This window comes from Polypterus senegalus, chromosome 4 (assembly GCF_016835505.1).
Source record: "Polypterus senegalus isolate Bchr_013 chromosome 4, ASM1683550v1, whole genome shotgun sequence".
Classification (NCBI taxonomy): Eukaryota; Metazoa; Chordata; class Cladistia; order Polypteriformes; family Polypteridae; genus Polypterus; species Polypterus senegalus.
The window spans coordinates 160,669,103-160,691,121 of record NC_053157.1 but is presented as its reverse complement, the minus strand read 5'-3'; the positions used below and the strand labels follow the sequence as shown (position 1 = coordinate 160,691,121).

The following is a 22,019-nucleotide window of genomic DNA, read 5'->3' as shown; positions in this document are numbered from 1 at the left end:
TTGTAGCAAAATCCACTATCCTCTAACCTTCTTCATTCCTCTCCTTGACACCATACCTACCCATCACCTCCTCGTCTCCACTGTTCCCTTCACCAACATGCCCATTGAAATCCACTCCAATCACCACTTTCTGTCCCTTGGGTATACTGTTCATCACTTCATCCAACTCACACCAAAAGTCTTCTTTCTCACCTATTGCACACCCACCTTAAGGTGCATATGCAAGAACAACATTCATCGTCACCCTCCAATTTCCAGCTCCATAATCGTTACTCTGCCTGACACTCTTTTCACCTCCAAAACACTCTTGACGCACTGTTCCTTCAGAATAACTCCTACCCCATTTTTCCTCCCATCCACACCATGATAGAACAATTTGAATCCACCGCCAATCCACTTGGCCTTACTCCCCTTCCATTTAGTTTCTTGCACGCACAATATATCAACCTTCCTCCTCTCCATCATATCTGCTAACTCTCTCCTCTTACCAGTCATACTGCTAACATTCAAAGTTCCTACCCTCAGTTCCACTTTCTGTACTTTCCTCCTCCTGCCTCCAGACACGTCTCCCCCCTCTTCTTCTCCGGCCAACAGTAGCCCAATTTCTGCCAGCACCCTGTTGGCTAATAGTGCTGGTGGTTGAAAAAAGTTTCTGTTTTAGTTGTGTTCAGCATTTTTTGCCTTGCATTTCCTGTCATCCTACATTTATCCAGGTAGTTGTAGACACACATGAAATATATGTATTGCAAATAACGATATATTATTTGCCCAATACAGTTCCAGACACCTAACTCCCTGATAAAGAGACTTGAGTGTCCTCGGTGGGGGATGAGTGAGTAGGCTACCTGCTGCAGTTGCTGATTGACACATTTGCAAAACAAAGATGCTGATGAAGAGGTGAGAAGGAATTTAAGGTAGCCCGGCATTACAAATTTTTTCTTAGGCTTCAGGGATTCTAGTGTAAACAAAGATAACGACCTGGTGCTATTGAGGTTATTGCACCAAGCTGAAACCACAGTTGGTGTTCCAGATGTACCAGTTTAGACCATTAATGAAGATAGCAACAAGACACAAGGTGTTCTTAGTAGACAGGAGTTTCAAGATGTGATGTCTAAGCCCTTCTAAATAAGCACAACGAAATGGGCTGTGTTAAAGACCAGAAATGCATTATATCAAATTGCTGTCCCCTCAAAATCTGGAGAAATCCAGCAGTGGTATCGGCTCGGAGCTCACAGAAACAACTAGAACCAAAGTATACTCCACTGCAGTCCAGAAAAGTCTTGTCAGTTGCCAAAAGACTGTTAATCTTTAAAGGAAACAAAGCCAAGAGGCATCCCTACAAAGAAAAACGTAAGGACTGGTGTGCTGAATAATAGCAGTAAATGTTCTGGAATGACAAGTACAAATTTTGAAAGTTTTGGCTCAAACAAGAGGCAGTTTGTTTATGGAAGAGGTGGGGAGTGCTACACAGATGATTGTGTGCAGCCAACATTGGAGTATGGAGGATGTCTTGTGCAGTGTTTTGGCTACATTTTATGGAATCCGCAGTTCTGAGAAGTACAAACAGATTCAAATCCATCATGCAGTATTGTCATGAAGGGAGCTTATCTGTCCCTACTTAATTCCTCAACAGGATGATTCCAAACACAGTGCCAGGTCATAAAAAAATAACCATAGGCAAAAAGAGGGACAATGAGTTCTGTAACATATGGTACGGCCTCCACAGAGACCTTTATCTCCACATCATCGAGGCTGTTTGGGACTACCTGAAGATACAGAAATAAATGAGACTGCCAAAGTCAGCAGAAAAACTGGGGCAAGTTCTCCCAAATACTTGAAATAAAATATGACCTGATTTTCTTATAAAACTACATGGCACTGTTCCTTAGAGAATGGATGAAGTTATAATGGAGAAGGGTGGCCACAAAAATGCGTTTTTTTTGTTTGTTTGTTTGTTTTTTTTACAGATTTATTTTGCCTTAAACACTTAGCACCATTTGTGTTTCTGTGTATACTAAAAATTGGAGAATGCAATAAGACCACCCACTGTTATCTCACAGCTACAAAGATTTTCTCTAAAACAGAAGTGTTGAATTAGAGGTAGAAACTTGTAAAGTTTGTTTTAGCCTCTAGTCAGTGAGTATTACGATACAGTAAATTGATTTTAATTTAAAGTGCATCCTTATATATAATTTGATACTATTCGTATGTATGGTGTTCGTGTCAATACCCCATATGCATGGTGTTCATGTCAATACCTTGACTCATTACAAGTTAGAACCATGCAATGGGACTCTGCCTCTGTAGTTAGAACATAACGTGGCAAATGCGGATTGGCTAAGAATGTTCGAATGCTTCAGTGATGCCGCTGGATGGCGGAGTATAGTAAGTTGGTGTTGGTTCTAGCAAATAACAGTAAGTTCGATTCGTTTTTGGAACGTTGGTTTGGTGGGGCGTACTTTCCAGGACTAACATCGTCGACTGACTTAAACCTTTCGACAGCTCCGGAACCATAAGTAATTTAGAATGTATCGCCATTTGCTTGGTATGCCAAAATCTATCTTTGGGCAGTTCGGTTTTGGCATCCATCCATCTGGTATTAACAACCGTCATTGTTTAAATTTTAGCCGATATCAGATCTAAAATGACCACGGCAACATAATTATTACTCCGACTGATTCGAGTCGTAAAATACGGTTTGTTTTGAAAATTTGTTTGCCAGAAAAAATCAAATGAGGTGCGCCAAAAAGCTGAGTTGACATCTCGCAGCCCCGTTTAAACAGGAAGCTCTTCATTACATTGGCCGAAAAGGTCTTTTTTAAGCACAAATCAGTTAAATGATTACAAAATTCATTTCAAGGACTTAAAAATACAAATAATTCTTTGCAGAGAAAGTATGGATTTCACAAATGTAGAATTTGTATCCCAATTTGATCAGGCTCCCTGTCGCTAGTTTATAATATAAAGATGAGTAATGCAGTCATAACTAAGTTAAAGTACTGCTGAAGATAGCAGTACTGGTGAAATATATAAACACCACTGCTTTGCAGAAGATTTTCTTTTCTTTTCTTTTTTTTTTTTTAATTTTTTTGTACATAATTAAGTTATAGTTATCTTTCTGTTAAAATTGGTCATAGTTCATATAGGCAGACAACACACATAAACTTCTTTTTGTATATTTTTCTTCTATTGACAGTGTTCCATGTGTTTATTTTTAGCCTGTGTGAGCATATCCTGATGGGTGCATTTTGACACTATGTTTGGACAGTGCGTTGGCAGCATTTTACTGAACCAGGTTCGGGACTGTTTAATTACACCCTGCATTGACTGTCATCTGTGTGCAGTGCATGGTGTTCTCTAGATGAACAAGTACATCCCTTTCATGGCAATCCTGTTTTTATTATCAGCTTAAAAACCTTTACTTTTTGTTTGCAGCTTCTATCACACCACTGTAAACGCTGAGTAATTTAAGTTGCAAGACTAATGTAGAAACACAGGTGAACATTGACAGTCCTTAAATTTGTAAATCATTGAAGTATAAAGCAAGCAAATCTCTTCTGAAGGTGCTGCACTTGAGTCAGATGTTGTACTGTTGTGTTGTGAAAATACAAAAAAGCTTTTTTCTTTTTTTTTTTTTTGGGAGTCTGAAAACATCACTGAAAGTAAAAGTTAAAATGTATCACTATATACTATATAAGTGTTTGCAGTTAAATTTATAAAAGTGGAATCATATTCAATTGAAATTCATGGGACCATAAAAATATTTCATCGATCCATCCATCCATCCATTATCCTATCCGCTATATCCTAACACAGGGTCACGGGAGTCTGCTGGAGCCAATCCCAGCCAACACAGGGCTCAAGGCAGGAACAAATCCTGGGCACGGGCCAGCCCACCGCAGAAAATTTTACTAAACAGAAATTTTGTTATAACGAATATGGAAAAAATTTAGTATGTATTCTGTTACATATCCACTGTGTGCACATCTTTAATTTTTTTCTTCAAATTTGTTTATTTAAAAGCTTGATGACCTGGTTAAATAGACAACACTTTAGTTAGACCTGAAGCTTTTCTGTTCTTTATCTTTAATGACTTTCTCTTTCAAGAGCTAGCAGCTCTTTTTTAGCAACTTCTCCTTGTCCTGCTTCCAGGTGTTCTTGATCAAATTACCATCAAACACAATTTACCCTTCAGCATTTTCTTGCAATTTACAACCACAACATCCTGTCTTTATTTTGTCATTATGCTTTGTGAACCTCAACACATGCCTTTTCCCTTCCAAATTTTGTAGCTTATTTGTGACTTTGCTACTGTCGTTCTAGCTTTTTACTATATTTCCTTATGTATGTTTGTGTTTTCTTCTGCATTGATGAGAAGGAAAATGTTTTTAAAATGCTTCATTGACCTCTTAGAAGAAAAAGCATGATATTCTTCCCTGAATAGTCAAATGGTTCGTCAGAACCCCAGAAACCATCCAAAAAAATAACTCTGTCATTGCGTCTCTGCTTCATACTCTTCTTCTTCAATCAAATACATTTAAATGCTTTGTTCCAGGAGAGAAATTTGGTTGGTCAGCAGGTTTTACAAAGAGACCACATTATATTAAAATGAACAATGCCACACATCCTGTCTTTGACACAGTAACTCTTAAGTCTTTCAATTAATGAATTATTTGGAGGACTGTGACTGTAACTGCCAAGTCAGACATCTTTCTTTTTAGTTTTCTTTTTTTTTTTGTCTTTCTAGTGTGACCAGACAATAGTGTGTGTCTGTGTGTATTTAGTGGGTTCTATTTAAAAAAAAAATTACTTTTCTCCATGGGGACAAATATCTGTCTGTCTAGTTTGTGTAATGTATAAAATACTCATCTAAAACTAGACCATGCCTTATTTCATGTGTAAAAGTGTGTGTGATTGAGTGTGTGTATGTATCTATCTATGTATGTATGTATGTTTTGTATAATATATATTACCATCCTTTTTTTAATAACAACAAACAAAACGCCTGTATAGTCCAATTGACAGTCAGGGAAGGCTAGATGCTATTCTGAAAACATTGGACTCCAGGCATGAATTCTCACTGTCAAATAAAGCTTAATTGAAAAGCATGGCAATAGCAACATACAGTGGTGTGAAAAACTATTTGCCCCCTTTCTGATTTCTTATTCTTTTGCATGTTTGTCACACAAAATTTTTCTGATCATCAAACACATTTAACCATTAGTCAAATATAACACAAGTAAACACAAAATGCAGTTTTAAAATAATGGTTTTTATTATTTAGGGAGAAAAAAAATCCAAACCTACATGGCCCTGTGTGAAAAAGTAATTGCCCCCTTGTTAAAAAATAAACTAACTGTGGTGTATCACACCTGAGTTCAATTTCCGTAGCCACCCCCAGGCCTGATTACTGCCACACCTGTTTCAATCAAGAAATCACTTAAATAGGAGCTGCCTGACACCGAGAAAAGCACCTCAAAAGCTAGACATCATGCCAAGATCCAAAGAAATTCAGGAACAAATGAGAACAGAAGTAATTGAGATCTATCAGTCTGGTAAAGGTTATAAAGCCATTTCTAAAGCTTTGGGACTCCAGCGAACCACAGTGAGAGCCATTATCCACAAATGGCAAAAACTTGGAACAGTGGTGAACCTTCCCAGGAGTGGCCGGCCGACCAAAATTATCCCAAGAGCACAGAGACGACTCATCCGAGAGGTCACAAAGACCCCAGGACAACGTCTAAAGAACTGCAGGCCTCACTTGCCTCAGTTAAGGTCAGTGTTCACGACTCCACCATAAGAAAGAGACTGGGCAAAAACGGCCTGCATGGCAGATTTCCAAGACGCAAACCACTGTTAAGCAAAAAGAACATTAGGGCTCGTCTCAATTTTGCTAAGAAACATCTCAATGATTGCCAAGACTTTTGGGAAAATACCTTGTGGAATGATGAGACAAAAGTTGAACTTTTTGGAAGGCAAATGTCCCGTTACATCTGGCGTAAAAGGAACACAGCATTTCAGAAAAGAACATCATACCAACAGTAAAATATGGTGGTGGTAGTGTGATGGTCTTGGGTTGTTTTGCTGCTTCAGGACCTGGAAGGCTGGCTGTGATAGATGGAACCATGAATTCTACTGTCTACCAAAAAATCCTGAAGGAGAATGTCCGGCCATCTGTTCGTCAACTCAAGCTGAAGCGATCTTGGGTGCTGCAACAGGACAATGACCCAAAACACACCAGCAAATCCACCTCTGAACGGCTGAAGAAAAACAAAATGAAGACTTTGGAGTGGCCTAGTCAAAGTCCTGACCTGAATCCAATTGAGATGCTATGGCATGACCTTAAAAAGGCAGTTCATGCTAGAAAACCCTCAAATAAAGCTGAATTACAACAATTCTGCAAAGATGAGTGGGCCAAAATTCCTCCAGAGCGCTGTAAAAGACTCATTGCAAGTTATCGCAAATGCTTGATTGCAGTTATTGCTGCTAAGGGTGGCCCAACCAGTTATTAGGTTCAGGGGGCAATTACTTTTTCACACAGGGCCATGTAGGTTTGGATTTTTTCTCCTAAATAATAAAACCATCATTTAAAAAACTGCATTTTGTGTTTACTTGTGTTATATTTGACTAATGGTTAAATGTGATTGATGATCAGAAACATTTTGTGTGACAAACATGCAAAACAATAAGAAATCAGGAAGGGGGCAAATAGTTTTTCACACCGCTGTATATTGTACAGCACAAGTCTGTATGAAAGTTTACAGCTGTTACATTATTCCAGAACCTATACTGAAGGTTTTTAAATGTACAAATTTGTATACCTGCTGGGTGGTAAATAATAAGAAAAACATGCTTAATGCTTTTAGAATTGCCAGTCCTCTTCTTTTGGCTGCTCCCATTAGGGGTTGCCACAGTGGATCATCTTCTTCTATATCTTTCTGTCCTCTGCATCCTGTTCTGTTACACCCATCACCTGCATGTCCTCTCTCACTACATCCATAAACTTTCTCTTAGGCCCTTCTCTTTTCCTCTTGCCTGGCAGCTCTATCCTTAGCATCCTTCTCCCAATATACCCAGTATCTCTCCTCTGCACATTGATCTGGCAATATTTTACACTGGATGTCCTTCATGACATAACCCTCCCCATTTATCTGAGCTTGGGACCGACACGAAGAAAAGAATTGCCCATAATATGAGTATATAGTATGACATGCTTATTGCTGAGACAAGAATGTTACGTTTTCTCTACATATTTTACTTTTGTTTGCACATATTTTCTTTATTGCTATTATAGAGAAAGTTAAAGTTTACATTTGTGTAACATTCTTTACAGTGGCAAAAAATTTCAAATGAAATTGAATTTTTGTGAAGTGGCAAAAGAAAGATTGAATTTATGAATTTATGAAATGTTGTCATTTCAAACATTTTTTTTTGTAAATTTCAAGATTAGTCTACTCTTCTCAATATTTCTTTGTCAACTAAGAGCACTGTCACACGTTTTAAACCATTTTAATGAATGATTCTCATCACTCTTGTGGAATACAATCATGATTTACTAAATAATTTCTCTAATCTGTTTTTTGTTTGTTTTAATTGGACTTTCTTCGTTAGATGTGTGTCATATGTTTTTAAAAGAGAAAGTTTTTTATAGATTTTTATGGAATTTAATGCTTATAACTTTCTGTCTCTTATATGTTTTCATGTAGCATTTACTTCCTTAAATGTATCTAAATAGTGACTTTTTAACAAACAGACACAGATCCAAACAACATTATATTTAGGTAAAGTCATTGGTGTTTAAGTCTATATGAATAATTCGCTAGCATTTTCTTAAATAATAAATACATTTAAAAGTATTAAATAACAGCAGAATCTTGAAAAGCAAAAGTTAGGAAAACATGAATCCCTACTTTTAACATACATTAACATTTGTAGAATTGTATGGTAAATTTAATATATAATTGTGTATGAGGGTATTGCCTCTGTGAGTGTTGTCAAAGGAATTGATTGCATTTTTAAGGCAAGAGTCCACTAGTAAGAGAATGAAGTAGGAGGAATGAAAACCTCTGCCTATAGGCTGGCTACCTGCAAGTGTGAATTTAATTACTAATACTCCAGTGAATTTTGGTTATTTTAAAATTGAATAGTAAAAGGTAGTCTATGTATTTTGAATTTTTTTTCTTCTCTACTGTATTCCCACAGTACATTTTGTATTACAGAAAATATATTTTAATAGTTTGTACATGTGTAAACACTATATGAAAAAATATATTAAAAAAAGTTTTTATTTCATTTAGGCTAAACTCTAGCTGTACAATTTAGTTTTTATATTAGATTCATTTTTCTGCCTTTTTGTTTTGTATAGGATCCTAAGCAGCAATAAAATAGAAGAACTGAAGAATGGTTCCTTTACGGGCCTTTCTGTGCTTGAAAGATTGTAAGTATGATTGAGATTTTTTTTGTTTCTTTCTAAAAATCCTTGCCATAGTCATCAAAAACTATACCATGTGTAATTTTTAAAATACATGTTACAAAACTGTTTTTCTGTTGTGTTAAATATGCAAAATTATGAGTGGTAATCCGTGCTGGTTAACTGAAACTCTCTGTTAACCAATGGTAACTAAAGGGATCTGTGTAACATATTTAATATTATAAAAAATATAAATATCTGGCTGTTACATTATAATTTCTTAAATGAAAACACACATTTGTACAATTACTCACATTCACAACAAAACTGTTTTTTGTTTGATAGCCCTTTGTAAAACAAAAGGAAAACATCAATATTGTACATGTGTCTACAGTAAGTGTTTTGTTCTTTACAGGTACATGGTTTAAAGCAAGAGCTTGTATTTAAAAGCATCATTCCCTCCACCCCAAATAAGTTATTTGTGCCTTTTAGATTTGACATTTCTTACTAAAGTAATGGAGAGTAGCATGCAAGCATATTGTTTTTTTCTTTCTCATTCGGCACATAGCTTTATTGTTTGATAAACCAGTTTTCAGTCATGGACAATTGTATGTTGCTCTCTCCAGAGTTCCATCTTTTAGAGTTGTTATTGTTGTCCAGGTGGGCAATTTTAGTTTTGATTACAAAACGAGTTAGAAATAGATATATATCTGCCTATGTGTTTGAAACTGAGCATGTGTCAAACACTGTGAAAAAGTTATATTCTGTGATTTTTTTTTCTTCTTTTTTTTTTTTTTTAAAAATCTTGTTAAAACAACTGAGTTCCAGTATTTTTTTTCCTGTGGAATATATATTTTATAACTTACATTAGGGGGGCTTTTGAATGTTTGAGTGATTATAATAAGTATAATATAAAAATAATAACTATATATAATTCACTAAGTCGCCCGACCATGGGATACACACGACAGAGCCACGCCTGCCAACTCAGAGAGTCCCGCTCACGAACTCTAAGACCATGGAATACGCACGACAGAGCCCCACCCAACAACTCTAACCCTCCTCCCGCGTCATGGGATATGCACGACAGAGCCCCGCCCGCCAACTCTAATCCCGAGGCATTCGTACTGCTTCCTTATGTGCCTGCACTCCTTAATAGTCTTACTCCCACTGGCATGTCTACACATAAACTCAAAATTAAAATTGGTTCAGTCGTCATGCTTCTCAGAAACCTCCTGTCAGCAAGAGGTCTCTGTAATGGCACTAGACTTTCTGTTACCAGCATTCACCACAATGTACTGGAGTGTAAAACTATCGTGGCTGCTACCTCTCAAACTGTCCTTATTCCCCGGATTTCAATGACCCCATCAGATTCAAATTTGCCTTTTACTTTTACACGCAGACAATTTCCTGTTAGATTGGCCTTTGCAATGACAATTAATAAGGCACAGGGCCAAACTTTCCAAAAGATATGCCTGTATCTGCCAAAACCAGTTTTCAGTCACGGACAATTGTATGTTGCTCTCTCCAGAGTTACATCTTTTCATTCACTCACAGTCGTATACTCAGACCCACCCCATTTGGACAACTTTGTCTTTAAGGAGGTCTTCACCCATCAATGAATAATTATGTGGCGTATGCTACACTGCAGGTTGACCAGTATAATATAAAAATATGTGTGTTTGTACAGGGTGGGGCATGAAAATCTCCCACATTTTGAAGGGGTATGAAGAGACCTTTGTTGAAAATGTGTAGTCATGTGTTAGTAATAAATCTCTGGAGGATTCATTACTATTGTATTTAGCCTATGTTAAGACAGTGTTCTGGCTCAATTGCCACTATGTCAGATTACTAAAATGTTGTTTTTAGTTGTCTCACTAGAGTGCAAGTATTAGGAGATTACACTAGAACCAAAAAGGTTGTTGTCAGAATTACAGGTGTCCCTTGATTAACACGATTAATTAATCCATTGATATTGCAGCATTATGTAAAACCGCTCTAATTAAATATGAAAATGAATGGGAAAAAATATAATTGATCAGTCATTTAAAATCTGGAAAATCTACATGGAAAAAGTACATGTATTTGTGTGTATAAAATAAAAGTCAAAATACAAACAAAAAATCTTTATTAATTAAAACTGGCATCATGTTTTAGATAAGAATTTATGGAGGGTCCTTTGGACTGTTCGTTCCTTCTTCTGGCTCTCATATATCCGTCTGTAACAAACAATTTGACTTACTAAGTTGTGGCAGACAAGCACACTTCTGCCAACATCAGGATCCATTTCAGTAATTTGATGTTTAAGGGTTTCAAATGTAGAGAACATTGCATCAAATTGTTTCAGTGTTAAGAGATTACGCTTTTGCTTGTTCATGTTTGGAAAGGGCAGGCGCTTAAAAGAAAGGATAAAAAAAGTGAACAATTGGCGAAAATATGCAATGAAAACGTCCACTCTCTATGGTGACTGTTGCCAACTGAATTGGTGACTCATGACTTCGTGAGAGTTCGAATGCCCATTAGATAGATAGATAGATAGATACTTTATTAATCCCAAGGGGAAATTCACATAATTATAATTATGGCCTCTGAGCTGGGTGTAGGGGAGATGATGACACCTGCACATTCAGTCACAACCACTCGTTTTCCACTTTGCACAATTTTAGAAAACCACGCTAATCAAATTTATAGCTGCGGTATTCAAGGGGCTTTCGCATTCAAAATAAGAGCGCTATTCAAAACCCACGCTTAATAAAACTGCGTTAATCAAGGGATACCTGTATTTCTATATTGTAGAGGTAGTTTCATTCTGTAGCAGTATTTCCTAGAGAATTTTATTTACCTAGCTGTTTTGGCTTTAGTTTATAAGAACTGTTTAGTTAAATGCAGCGGTGAGGTTTGAAGCACTGTTCTGGTCACATTGTAGTCCAGTGTTTTAACCACTAAACCACACATCTTTAAGCAATAAAGTAGCAGAGATGTCAGTGTTCTGTTGTTAAGGTGACAGTCTCAATTCACAGTTTTGTTATATTAGCATACATCTGTAAGAAGTAATTTAATAAACATTAAAATGTTGAGGGCATGAGGCACTTCATGATGTAGTCATCCTTGATAAGGGAAAGTTGAGTTTTTCTGATTTGATGCTTTTATAGAGAAGTTCAATATTTTGTACCCACGAGAAGGCATATTTACCTGTTCTGTGACCTTGATCTTTTTCCCCTAAGACTTGTCCCCTCCTCTTCAAAGCCAAATCTCACCATGGCATGTGGTTGATATAGCTCATTATTTAGTGAATTTAGTTATTCTAAATTGTTCTGTTTTGGATTTTGTTTGAATCAATTGTCTGTAGTCTTTACATATTCAAATAAGAAAAAACAAACAAAAAAGTCTATCTTTTCAATACATTATTTACCTAGCTCTTATCAGGTTTTTATTTTTTTTCTCCAATTTTGCTTTGCTGTCCTTGACTCTACATTTTTAATTTTTTTTTATTTAAATAAAGCTACTCTTTAATCTGTATCCACTTACTTTATATTGATCAGCTATTAGTTATTTTCCAGAGGTCTTTAGTACTTTTACAAATTTAAGAGATGTTATTCACTAGCTTATCTAGGTAGTGCAGGCACAAGTACCACGCATTTTTATTTACACTTGTAAAACAAATTTACAAGTGTCCTACTATCCTTTATAATATGTTAATGTATTTTTATTGTAATAAGGATAGATTCTCAGTGCTTATAATAATGCAGTGAATCAACATAAAAAAAGTGTTGATTATACAAAATAAACTTTGCAGGAGAGCAACGCAACAGATAACTTAGACAACTTGTACAATGAGATAGTAGAAAAAAAATTATTTAAAATTTGCTAAAAAGACTTTAACCCTAATTGGACTGGAGGGACAGCTCACCTACTGCCTACTTTTCAAATGCCACACCAAAAAATTTAATTCTGTCTATTTCAAAAACTTGGCTTCATCATTCTGCCAGTGAGACACTGACAGCATTCTCATCCTGGTTCCAGGCTAATTAAGGACCCTGAAATGAGGCAAACTCCACTTATGAAGCTGGAGGCAGTTCTGTCATGAATACAAGGAAATCCAGTTAAAAATCCCCCTAGTGGCTCTGTCCTTAGCACACAGTAGCCTTAAAGGACCAGAGCGCTCTCCAGTAGTCTGAATTCTGACAGGACAGACTATGGTCCCCATGCTCCCAATCAGGTAAATGATGGTTTGTCTTCCTGCAAAACCTCAGTAGCGTTATGTTTATAGTCAGATGGTTAGATATCCTTAGAGTTACCCGTTCTTTCGCATCCTGCAGGATTTTTACTATTTCCACTAGATACCTGCATCTTTTGTCTTCAAGATAATTGCTTTTGAGGATCCATCACATTTGCAGTGTGTTTTTTCTCCTTACATTGGCATGTTGATTTATGTCGCAAACTCCAGTGCCTCCACCCTTCTCTCTTTCAGGGCTTGTTGGGGCCTCAACATATCCCATGCTTCATTGGTGCCAGCTTTGAGCATGAACGTCCTTAACAATGTTGATTTCTTTATGATGATATGTGAAGGAAAACAAGTTATGAAAATACATTTGTATGAACTGAACATGCAAATAACATTTAAACATGTCACTGTGAAATTAAATATTTGGAATGTACATCAAAAACTCATAGGACGTTGCCATTTGGTTATATTACCTAACATCCTTGGGGGCCTAGGCTTAACTCTTAATTCTTAAGAAGCAGGATTCAGTCTAAAAGAGAGGTCTTTTTTTGAGTCTTTGTTAACACCTATTTCTGTTTTAACAGATACCTGCAAAACAACCAGATAAACAGTATAGAGCCTGGGGCTTTTCTGGGTCTTCTGGCACTAAAAAGACTGTAAGTATTTTGTTTGTTTGTTTTTTTGTTTTGTAATACAGAAATATTAGGCCAATAAAATAACTACCTGCTTTCTACCACTTTAGACTGATCAGTGCTAGGAAACAACCCTCTCTGGTTCCACAGACTCATTATTAGATGTATAGTTTATCCTTTTTAACAGTATAAAGTTAATAGAACATTCACAATTTGAAAAAACGAAATCCTACATATAAAATATTTTATTGCCATTGAGATGAGAAAAAAATGCAGATTGTGCAAGAATAAGTCCCTTAAACTTTGCTTTGAGTGTTAGTAAACAGTGGATGTTAACTTAGTAACATTTATTTCCAGTTTATTGAAACATTATTTTGATACTCAGTGGAATTTTAGTAGTGTGACAAACAAAGTTAAATTTCTCACACTATCCATAAATGATGAAAGTAAGTTCTTTACTTGGAAATGTAAAACCTAATAATTGGGTCAAGTTTATTCAAAACATGTTCATTTTTGTGATTCTGTTTCAACTGCCTTAGATGCACATAACACAAATAGTTTAAGCTGAAAAAAATTAGACAAGTTAAGAATTTATCAGACAAATTGCAGAAATGTTAGCTGATTATCCTAACCTCAAAGTTATAAACAATAATAGTTGAAATTAAATTGACTGTTTTCAGTCACTTGAAAATTTAACACTTCCAGTTCCATTTCATTAGCGAGTCATCTGCTAATTTTGGGCACACTAGGACTGCACTTTACGCTGATAAATATTTATTTTGCAGTATATTTAGTATACCAGTTGAGCTGGGGCCAATGATCAATGCATATTGATCGGTGGATCAGATTTTATTAAGAGACTGGTAAAAGATGACTTCCATCACTCTTGCTGATGGACCTGGATTTACAAAATACTTTTTTAAGTAGACAAGCAGTTCACCTGTTTATATGAAAAAGTAATATATTCTTAATTGTGTGCATACAGTGGGATGCAAAAGTTTGGGCAACCTTGTTAATAGTCATTATTTTCCTGTATAAATCGTTCGTTGTTACGATAAAAAATGTCAGTTAAATATATCATATAGGAGACACACACAGTGATATTTGAGAAGTGAAATGAAGTTTACTGGATTTACAGAAAGTGTGCAATAATTGTTCAAACAAAATCAGGCAGGTGCATAAATTTGGGCACCACAAAAAAGAAATGAAATCAATATTTAGTAGATCCGCCTTTTGCAGAAATTACAGCCTCTAAACGCTTCCTGTAGGTTCCAATGAGAGTCTGGATTGTGGTTGAAGGTATTTTGGACCATTCCTCTTTACAAACATCTCTAGTTCATTCAGGTTTGATGGCTTCCGAGCATGGACAGCTCTCTTTAACTCACACCACAGATTTTCAATTATATTCAGGTCTGGGGACTGAGATGGCCATTCAGAACGTTGTACTTGTTCCTCTGCATGAATGCCTTAGTGGATTTTGAGCAGTGTTTGGTCGTTGTCTTGTTGAAAGATCCAGCCCGGCGCAGCTTCAGCTTTGTCACTGATTCCTGGACATTGGTCTCCAGAATCTGCTGATACTGAGCGGAATCCATGCGTCCCTCAACTTTGACAAGATTCCCAGTCCCTGCACTGGCCGCACAGCCCACAGCATGATGGAACCACCACCATAATTTACTGTAGGTAGCAGGTGTTTTTCTTGGAATGCTGTGTTCTTTTTCCTCCATGCATAAGCCCCTTGTTATGCCCAAATAACTCAATTTTAGTTTCATCAGTCCACAGCACCTTATTCCAAAATGAAGCTGGCTTGTCCAAATGTGCTTGAGCATACCTCCAAGCGGCTCTGTTTGTGCTGTGGGGAGAAAAGGCTTCCTCTGCATCACTCTGCATACAGCATCTCCTTGTGTAAAGTCGCGAATGGTTGAGCGATGCACAGTGACTCCATCTGCTGCAAGATGATGTTGTAGGTCTTTGGTGCTGGTCTGTGGGTTGACTCTGACTGTTCTCACCATTCGTCCCTTCTGTCTATCCGAAATCTTTCTTGGTCTGCCACTTCGAGCCTTAACTTGAACTGAGCCTGTGGTCTTCCATTTCCTCAATATGTTCCTAACTGTGGAAACAGACAGCTTAAATCTCTGGGACAGCTTTCTGTATCCTTCCCCTAAACCATGATGGTGAACAATCTTTGTGTTCAGGTCATTTGAGAGTTGTTTTGTGACCCCATGTTGCTACTCTTCAGAGAAAATTAAAGGAGGAGGAAACTTACAATTGACCCCTTAAATACTCTTTCTCATTATAGGATTCACCTGTGTATGTATGTCAGGGGTCACTGAGCTTACCAAGCCAATTTGAGTTCCAATAATTAGTTCTAAAAGTTTTGGAATCAATAAAATGACAACGGTGCCCAAATTTATGCACCTGCCTGATTTTGTTTGAACAATTATTGCACACTTTCTGTAAATCCAATAAACTTCATTTCACTTCTCAAATATCACTGTGTGTGTCCCCTATATGATATATTTAACTGACATTTTTTATCGTTAACAACCAACGATTTATACAGGAAAATAATGACTATTAACAAGGTTGCCCAAACTTTTGCATCCCACTGTATATTTACCTATTTTTAACAGTAACTTCTTAATGACATTTTTTTTTGTTCAGAGTGAGTGTGAGTTAACTCCCTGAAATCGCAAGGGATCCGTATACAGTGCCTGTTGTCTGAAGGGTGATAATCTTGAATCTTTTAAATAATTCTAAGCAGTAGCTTTTTTCAAAACCAGTAACCAGTAAACGTTTGGTTATATCATAATAATATAGAGTTGCAATTATTACTTCTGCTTTATGATGGAATTAAAATTGAGCTTATTAAATATGAACCTTTGGTTAACAAGAATGCATTATGTGACTTTTGTGTTGAATCGCTCTTATTTGTATTACTACATGCAGGTAACACAAAGGACAGGCCTGGGCTCCAAGCAATTATGTAGATTAGAACTAGTCAAACTCCTTCATTTAAATCTACAGAATGTAACATCAACATGGTTAATGGTTTCTGTAACATTTTTTTTATCATTTTAGTCATAGATCTTAGTTGTGGATATATGCTAATTTATATTATATATTTATACTTGCATGCACAGAATTTCATTTTTATTCTTCTTATTGTTACTTAAGCTCTCAGCTACCATTCCTTGTATTTTATGTCTGAATCCACTTTTAATTTTCTGTTCATCGTACTTTGGGCTAGAGTACTTGGTTTTGCTCATGTTAGAGTTATATGGTTAAGCCAAGAGATTGCACATACTTAGGGCATAGTATTGGCCAGACCAAAAAAAAACAGTAAGTAGTACTGGTTAATCGCTAGATCTAGTATTTATCTTATGTTATTGCTATTGGTGAAATTAAACATGCTCACAAGCTCCGTCTTTGAATGGGTAGCAGGCATTAAATGGGTCATAATATACATGTCAGTATGAAATTAATACATTTAGGATAAACCCACAAAACCATTTATGTGTAGATTATGAAGGATTTATTGTAAAATGTACATTTTATATGGGCATTTCTTTTTTCCTGTTTAATAATGCTGTTTGTTAGACACTTATGTGTAAGGCTCAGTAACATTAGATGATTTTCATATGTACTTAATCAGCTGCAAGTGGATCCTTAAACTGAAATAACAGATTAAAAAAATATGGATGAACTGGAGGAGTTCCATAACTGAATTGCCTTAGAGGCTAAACCTAGAATTATTATACAGCCTAGATTATAATTTCGGCATCAATTTCACATGAAGATATATAATATACACTTTTTTTAATTTAGGGATTTGTCAAATAACAGGATTGGCTGCCTCCATGCTGACATGTTTAAAGGTCTCCCAAATCTCATCAGACTGTAAGTATAGCATTGTAGCAGAGTTTAGTGTTTTAAACCTGTTCATTGAATACTGATTTTTTTTTTCCTTTGTTGGTCAGTTTATCAAAATCTGCTCAGTGTTGAGAAACTTTGTTTCATCTGGTCAAGCTCATTATCATGAACACTTGTACCAAGTTTTGGTCCATAACAAATGGGCATAGACTAAACTCTGTAGTAAATGCAGTCTATCACTTCAATAATTACATGTTTATTAAGTAGAAGTTTATTTAAAAATGTAGATTTTTTTTTTATTTGGGATGATATAAAGTGATTTTTTTTATATACTGACATTATCAAATCCATTTACAATATACCACTTCAGGTTCGTGGAGGGCCAGAACCTATTCTGCCAACATGAGGCACAAGAGAGAAATTAATTTATAAATCTGTTTTAAAAAAAGTTGCTTGCGTGGGATGTTGTTACAATAAACTGTCCGGACAGGCTGTTTTGTTGTTCTGCAGCAACAGGTTCTCCTATCTCTCCTCAGGGACTCCCTGTTCATTGTCTAAAATGTAATCCCACCAGTGTCCCAGGTTTATTCTTCTTTGCCAAGTGGGATGTGTATGTTACGACCTTTAGAATCCAGACAACCATGGGTGATAAAGCAGCATCTTTATATACAGTACAAGCTATATAAAAAGACTGAAGTTCTTTCCCTAGTACTTATGGTATTTCCAGCAAAATTATGGAAATGTTTCTCTTGCTTGGATTATGTGGTCTGGCACATCTAAGATATAAAATGTACAGTTCATTAATATATAAAATGGGGTTATATGACGTGCTTTAATTTTTCAGCCATATCCATATTTTTCTTAATTTTGTCACACATTTTGAATTTGAAATCGACTGAACTTTTTCCACTTCTTTTCTTTTTTCGGCTGCTCCCGTTAGGTGTTGCCACAGAGGATCATCTTCTTCCATATCTTTCTGTCCTCTGCATCTTGTTCTGTTACACCCATCACCTGCATGTCCTCTCTCACTACATACATAAACCTTTGCTTAGGCCTTCCTCGTTTCCTCTTCCCTGGCAGCTCTATCCTTAGCATCCTTCTCCCAATATACCCAGCATCTCTCCTCTGCACATGTCCAAACCAACGCAATCTCGCTTCTCTGACTTTGTCTCCCAACCGTCCAACTTGAGCTGACCCTCTAATGTACTCATTTCTAATCTTATCCATCCTCGTTACACCCAGTGCAAATCTTAGCATCTTTAACTCTGCCACCTCCAGCTCTGTCTTCTGCTTTCTGGTCAGTGCCACCATCTCCAACCCATATAATATAGCTGGTCTCACTACCATCCTGTAGACCTTCCCTTTCACTCTTGCTGGTACCCGTCTGTCACAAATTACTCCTGACACTCTTCTCCACCCATTCCACCCTGTCTGCACTCTTTTTCACCTCTCTTCAACAATCTCCATTACTCTGTACTGTTGATCCCAAGTATTTAATCTCATCCATCTTCGCCAACTCTATTCCCTGCATCCTCACCATTCCATTGACCTCCCTCTCATTTACACACATGTATTCTGTCTTGTTTCTACTGACCTTTATTCTTGTCCTCTCTAGAGCATATCTCCACCTCTCCAGGGTCTCCTCAACCTGCTACCTACTATCACTGCAGATCAGAATGTCATCAGCAAGCATCATACTCCACGGGGACTCCTGTCTAATCTCGTCAGTCAGCCTGTCTATCACCATTGCAAATAAGAAAGGGCCCTGATGTAATCCCACCTCCAGCTTGAAAGCATCCATCACTCCTACCGCAGACCTCACCACTGTCACACTTCATTCGTACATATCCTGTACAACTCTTACATACTTCTCTGCCACCCCCTAATTCCTCATACAATACCACCGCTCTTCTCGAGGCACCCTGTCATATGCTTTCTCCAGGTCCACAAAGACGCAATGCAACTCCTTCTGTCCTTCTCTAAACTTCTCCATCAACATCCTCAGAGCAAACATTGCATCTGTGGTGCTCTTTCTTGGCATGAAACCATACTGCTGCTCACTAATCATTATCTCACTTCTTAGCCTAGCTTCCACTACTCTTTCCCGTAACTTCATGCTCTCATCAATTTTATTCCCCTGTAGTTACTGCAGTCCTGCACATCCCCCTTATTCTTAAATATCGGCACCAGTACACTTCTTCTCCACTCCTCAGGCATCCTCTCACTTTCCAAGATTCTATTAAACAATCTGGTTAAAAACTCCACTGCCATCTCTCCTAAATACCTCCATGTTTCCATAGGTATGTCATCTGGACCAACGGCCTTTGTATTTTTCATCCTCTTCAAAGCTGTCTTTCTTCCTCCTTGCTAATCCGTTGTACTTCCTGATTCACTATCTCCACATCATCCAACCTCTTCTCTCTCTCGTTCTTTTCATTCATCAGCCTCTCAATGTACTCTTTCCATCTGCTCAACACACTCTCCTCGCTTGTGAGTACGTTTCCATCTTTATCCTTTATCACCCTAACCTGCTGCTTATCTTTCCCAACTCGTTCACTGAAGTGAAATAAAAAGGAAAATTTCATTTGTGCTTCTCTGTCAGAAAAAATGTAAATGGAGAAGAAGTACATGTTTCAACAGGATAGTCATTCATAGCACACCAGCAGAACAATTGTACAGTGGTAAAATCAACAAAATATTAATATACTTTATTCATCCAGCTAAAATCTTAACCTTAATCCAAATGAAATCTTTGCTAAGGTATCCAAATTTGCTTAATGTAGTTGGATCAATTCTGCCCTGAAAAATAAGCAAATGCTTCTCCAAGTCACCATGCAAATTTAATGCATTCATCCAAAACATTTGCTGGTTGTTATGGCATGTAAGACCTTATTGGGGGCTTAATACAATTACAAGGCACCCTTTGTCAGCCTGGAAAACCAGGACACAGAACTCAGCTTTTGCTTTATTGTTTTGTAGTTCAGTGCAGAGAGTAAGCACATCGTGTTTGATTTTGTACCAGTCTGGTTGTCAATCCTACACAACTCCTCTATTTTTAACTTGGACATCAACCCTATTTGAAACCCTTCAATGAGGGTACATTTTTGCCTTGATGGTTCAAATTATATTGTTAATAGTTTGCAAGATCATCTTAAATTGAAATTATTTTCTTTATAATGTAAGGTAATTATATTCTTTGTTGATCGTCATTGTCTTTTGAATTACTGTACATGTACTATCTTAGCAATAAAACAGAAGACATTTTTAATAAATTTCAACAATTTTTTTTGTACTCTACTTTCCTTCCCAATCTGTTAGAGATGAAAAACAAAATACACCTTTTGGGTAATTTTTGTTTGTGATGAATATCCAGCTTTGATGTATGAGTTTTGTGTCCTAGTATCTGTAGGGTACTGTTGATAAAACAGAAACTTCATAACAGCAGAAGGTTTCCAGTATTAAAAAATTCTTAATTGAAAGTTGTTCAGCTGGCAAATAGCACCTGCTGCTGTATATGAAATTGTGCCACATTTTTTATTTTCAGAAACCTTTCTGGAAATATATTTACATCCTTGTCTCAAGGTACTTTTGATCACCTCGCTTCTTTAAAGACACTGTAAGTATATATTATTTTTAAAAAAAAAAAAAAGAAAAGAAAAAATCATTTCAAAACTTCTTTTAATGTTGTCTTTATAGTGAGAAGTGTTCATTTTCTATTTAAAATGTAATATTCTTGTGTTATTTTGTAAATGATGTACCCTTGGAGCATAAAGTTTCAAGTATACATTAAAAGCCTTTTTTTCATCTGTTTAAAATTAGAGAATTTCAAACACAGTATCTCCTTTGTGACTGCAAGCTTCTTTGGTTGATGTTCTGGATTAAGGAGAGAAACATAACTGTGCGTGAAAGCCGGTGTGCATATCCAAGGTCTCTTCAAGGACAGCTAGTGACTATAGTCAAACCTGAACTTTTGACTTGTGGTAAGAGATTAGCAAATTTCACTATTAAAACTAAGCAACAAGACAGCTCTGCAGCACTCTCAGATTGTTTTGAATGACTCTTTATTGTGCAGCATTTTCTGAATTCATGTTACAGTAGATCATACTGCAATTATGTGTTTTGTTTTCTTTCTCTACAGATGCCCCACTGGAGCTACCGTCTTTTCAAATGACCCCTTCTAACCATCAGATAGTGTTTGAAGGAGACAGCCTTCCATTTCAGTGCATGGCTTCATACATTGATCAAGATATGCAGGTGTTATGGTATCAAGATGGTAAAGTGGTGGAGCCAAATGCATCTCAGGGAATTTACATTGAAAAGACAAAAGTGCAGAATTGCTCACTTATTGCAAGGTAATTGAAAATAATGAAGGTACTGTATACAATCATTTAGTAAGTACACTGTGAAACTTGGTAAATTGAAGAGGGGGTGTCACAGAATTTGATCTGTTTTTTTTGCAATTTACCATTCATTGGTGCATTTTTTCCTTGTTAAAAGTTGAAGGTAAACAGTTTAAACTATTTAGAAGAAATCATTAAATAACTCATGAATTATTTTAAAAAAAGAGCATATGCAATCCTGATGTAGGCAGCAATTAAAAATACTTCTTGCCCTTATAAGTATTATGTATCTTCCTTGGTAGTAGTCTTTTTCATTTTTACTAGAGGCACAACCAAGAAGTGTCTTTTAAAGTCTTTCATCTATATATAAATTCTTTCTGGAGTTCAAAATGTAAATCACATAAATAGAGCATTATTATGAAATATTCAAACACTCTTATTGGGGAAAGGAAGTCATGGTGCCACCAGACTGCAGCCATGGTAAGTTAATGAACATTTTTTTTAATATAACATAAATATTAAGATTTATTTTCAGTGCAATT

General features: G+C 36.5%; 1 protein-coding gene across 1 annotated transcript in view; it reads left to right on the top strand.

Annotated features, from left to right (window-relative positions):
* The window catches only part of adgra3 (adhesion G protein-coupled receptor A3), a 109,804-nt gene that overhangs the window by 28,527 nt on the left and 59,258 nt on the right, over positions 1-22,019 (top strand). Inside the window, exons 3-8 of the mRNA XM_039751580.1 lie at positions 8,366-8,437; positions 13,220-13,291; positions 17,093-17,164; positions 20,682-20,753; positions 20,957-21,117; positions 21,276-21,489. Of these exons, the coding sequence (XP_039607514.1) occupies positions 8,366-8,437; positions 13,220-13,291; positions 17,093-17,164; positions 20,682-20,753; positions 20,957-21,117; positions 21,276-21,489 (663 nt within the window). The remainder of the gene's footprint in view (positions 1-8,365; positions 8,438-13,219; positions 13,292-17,092; positions 17,165-20,681; positions 20,754-20,956; positions 21,118-21,275; positions 21,490-22,019) is intronic.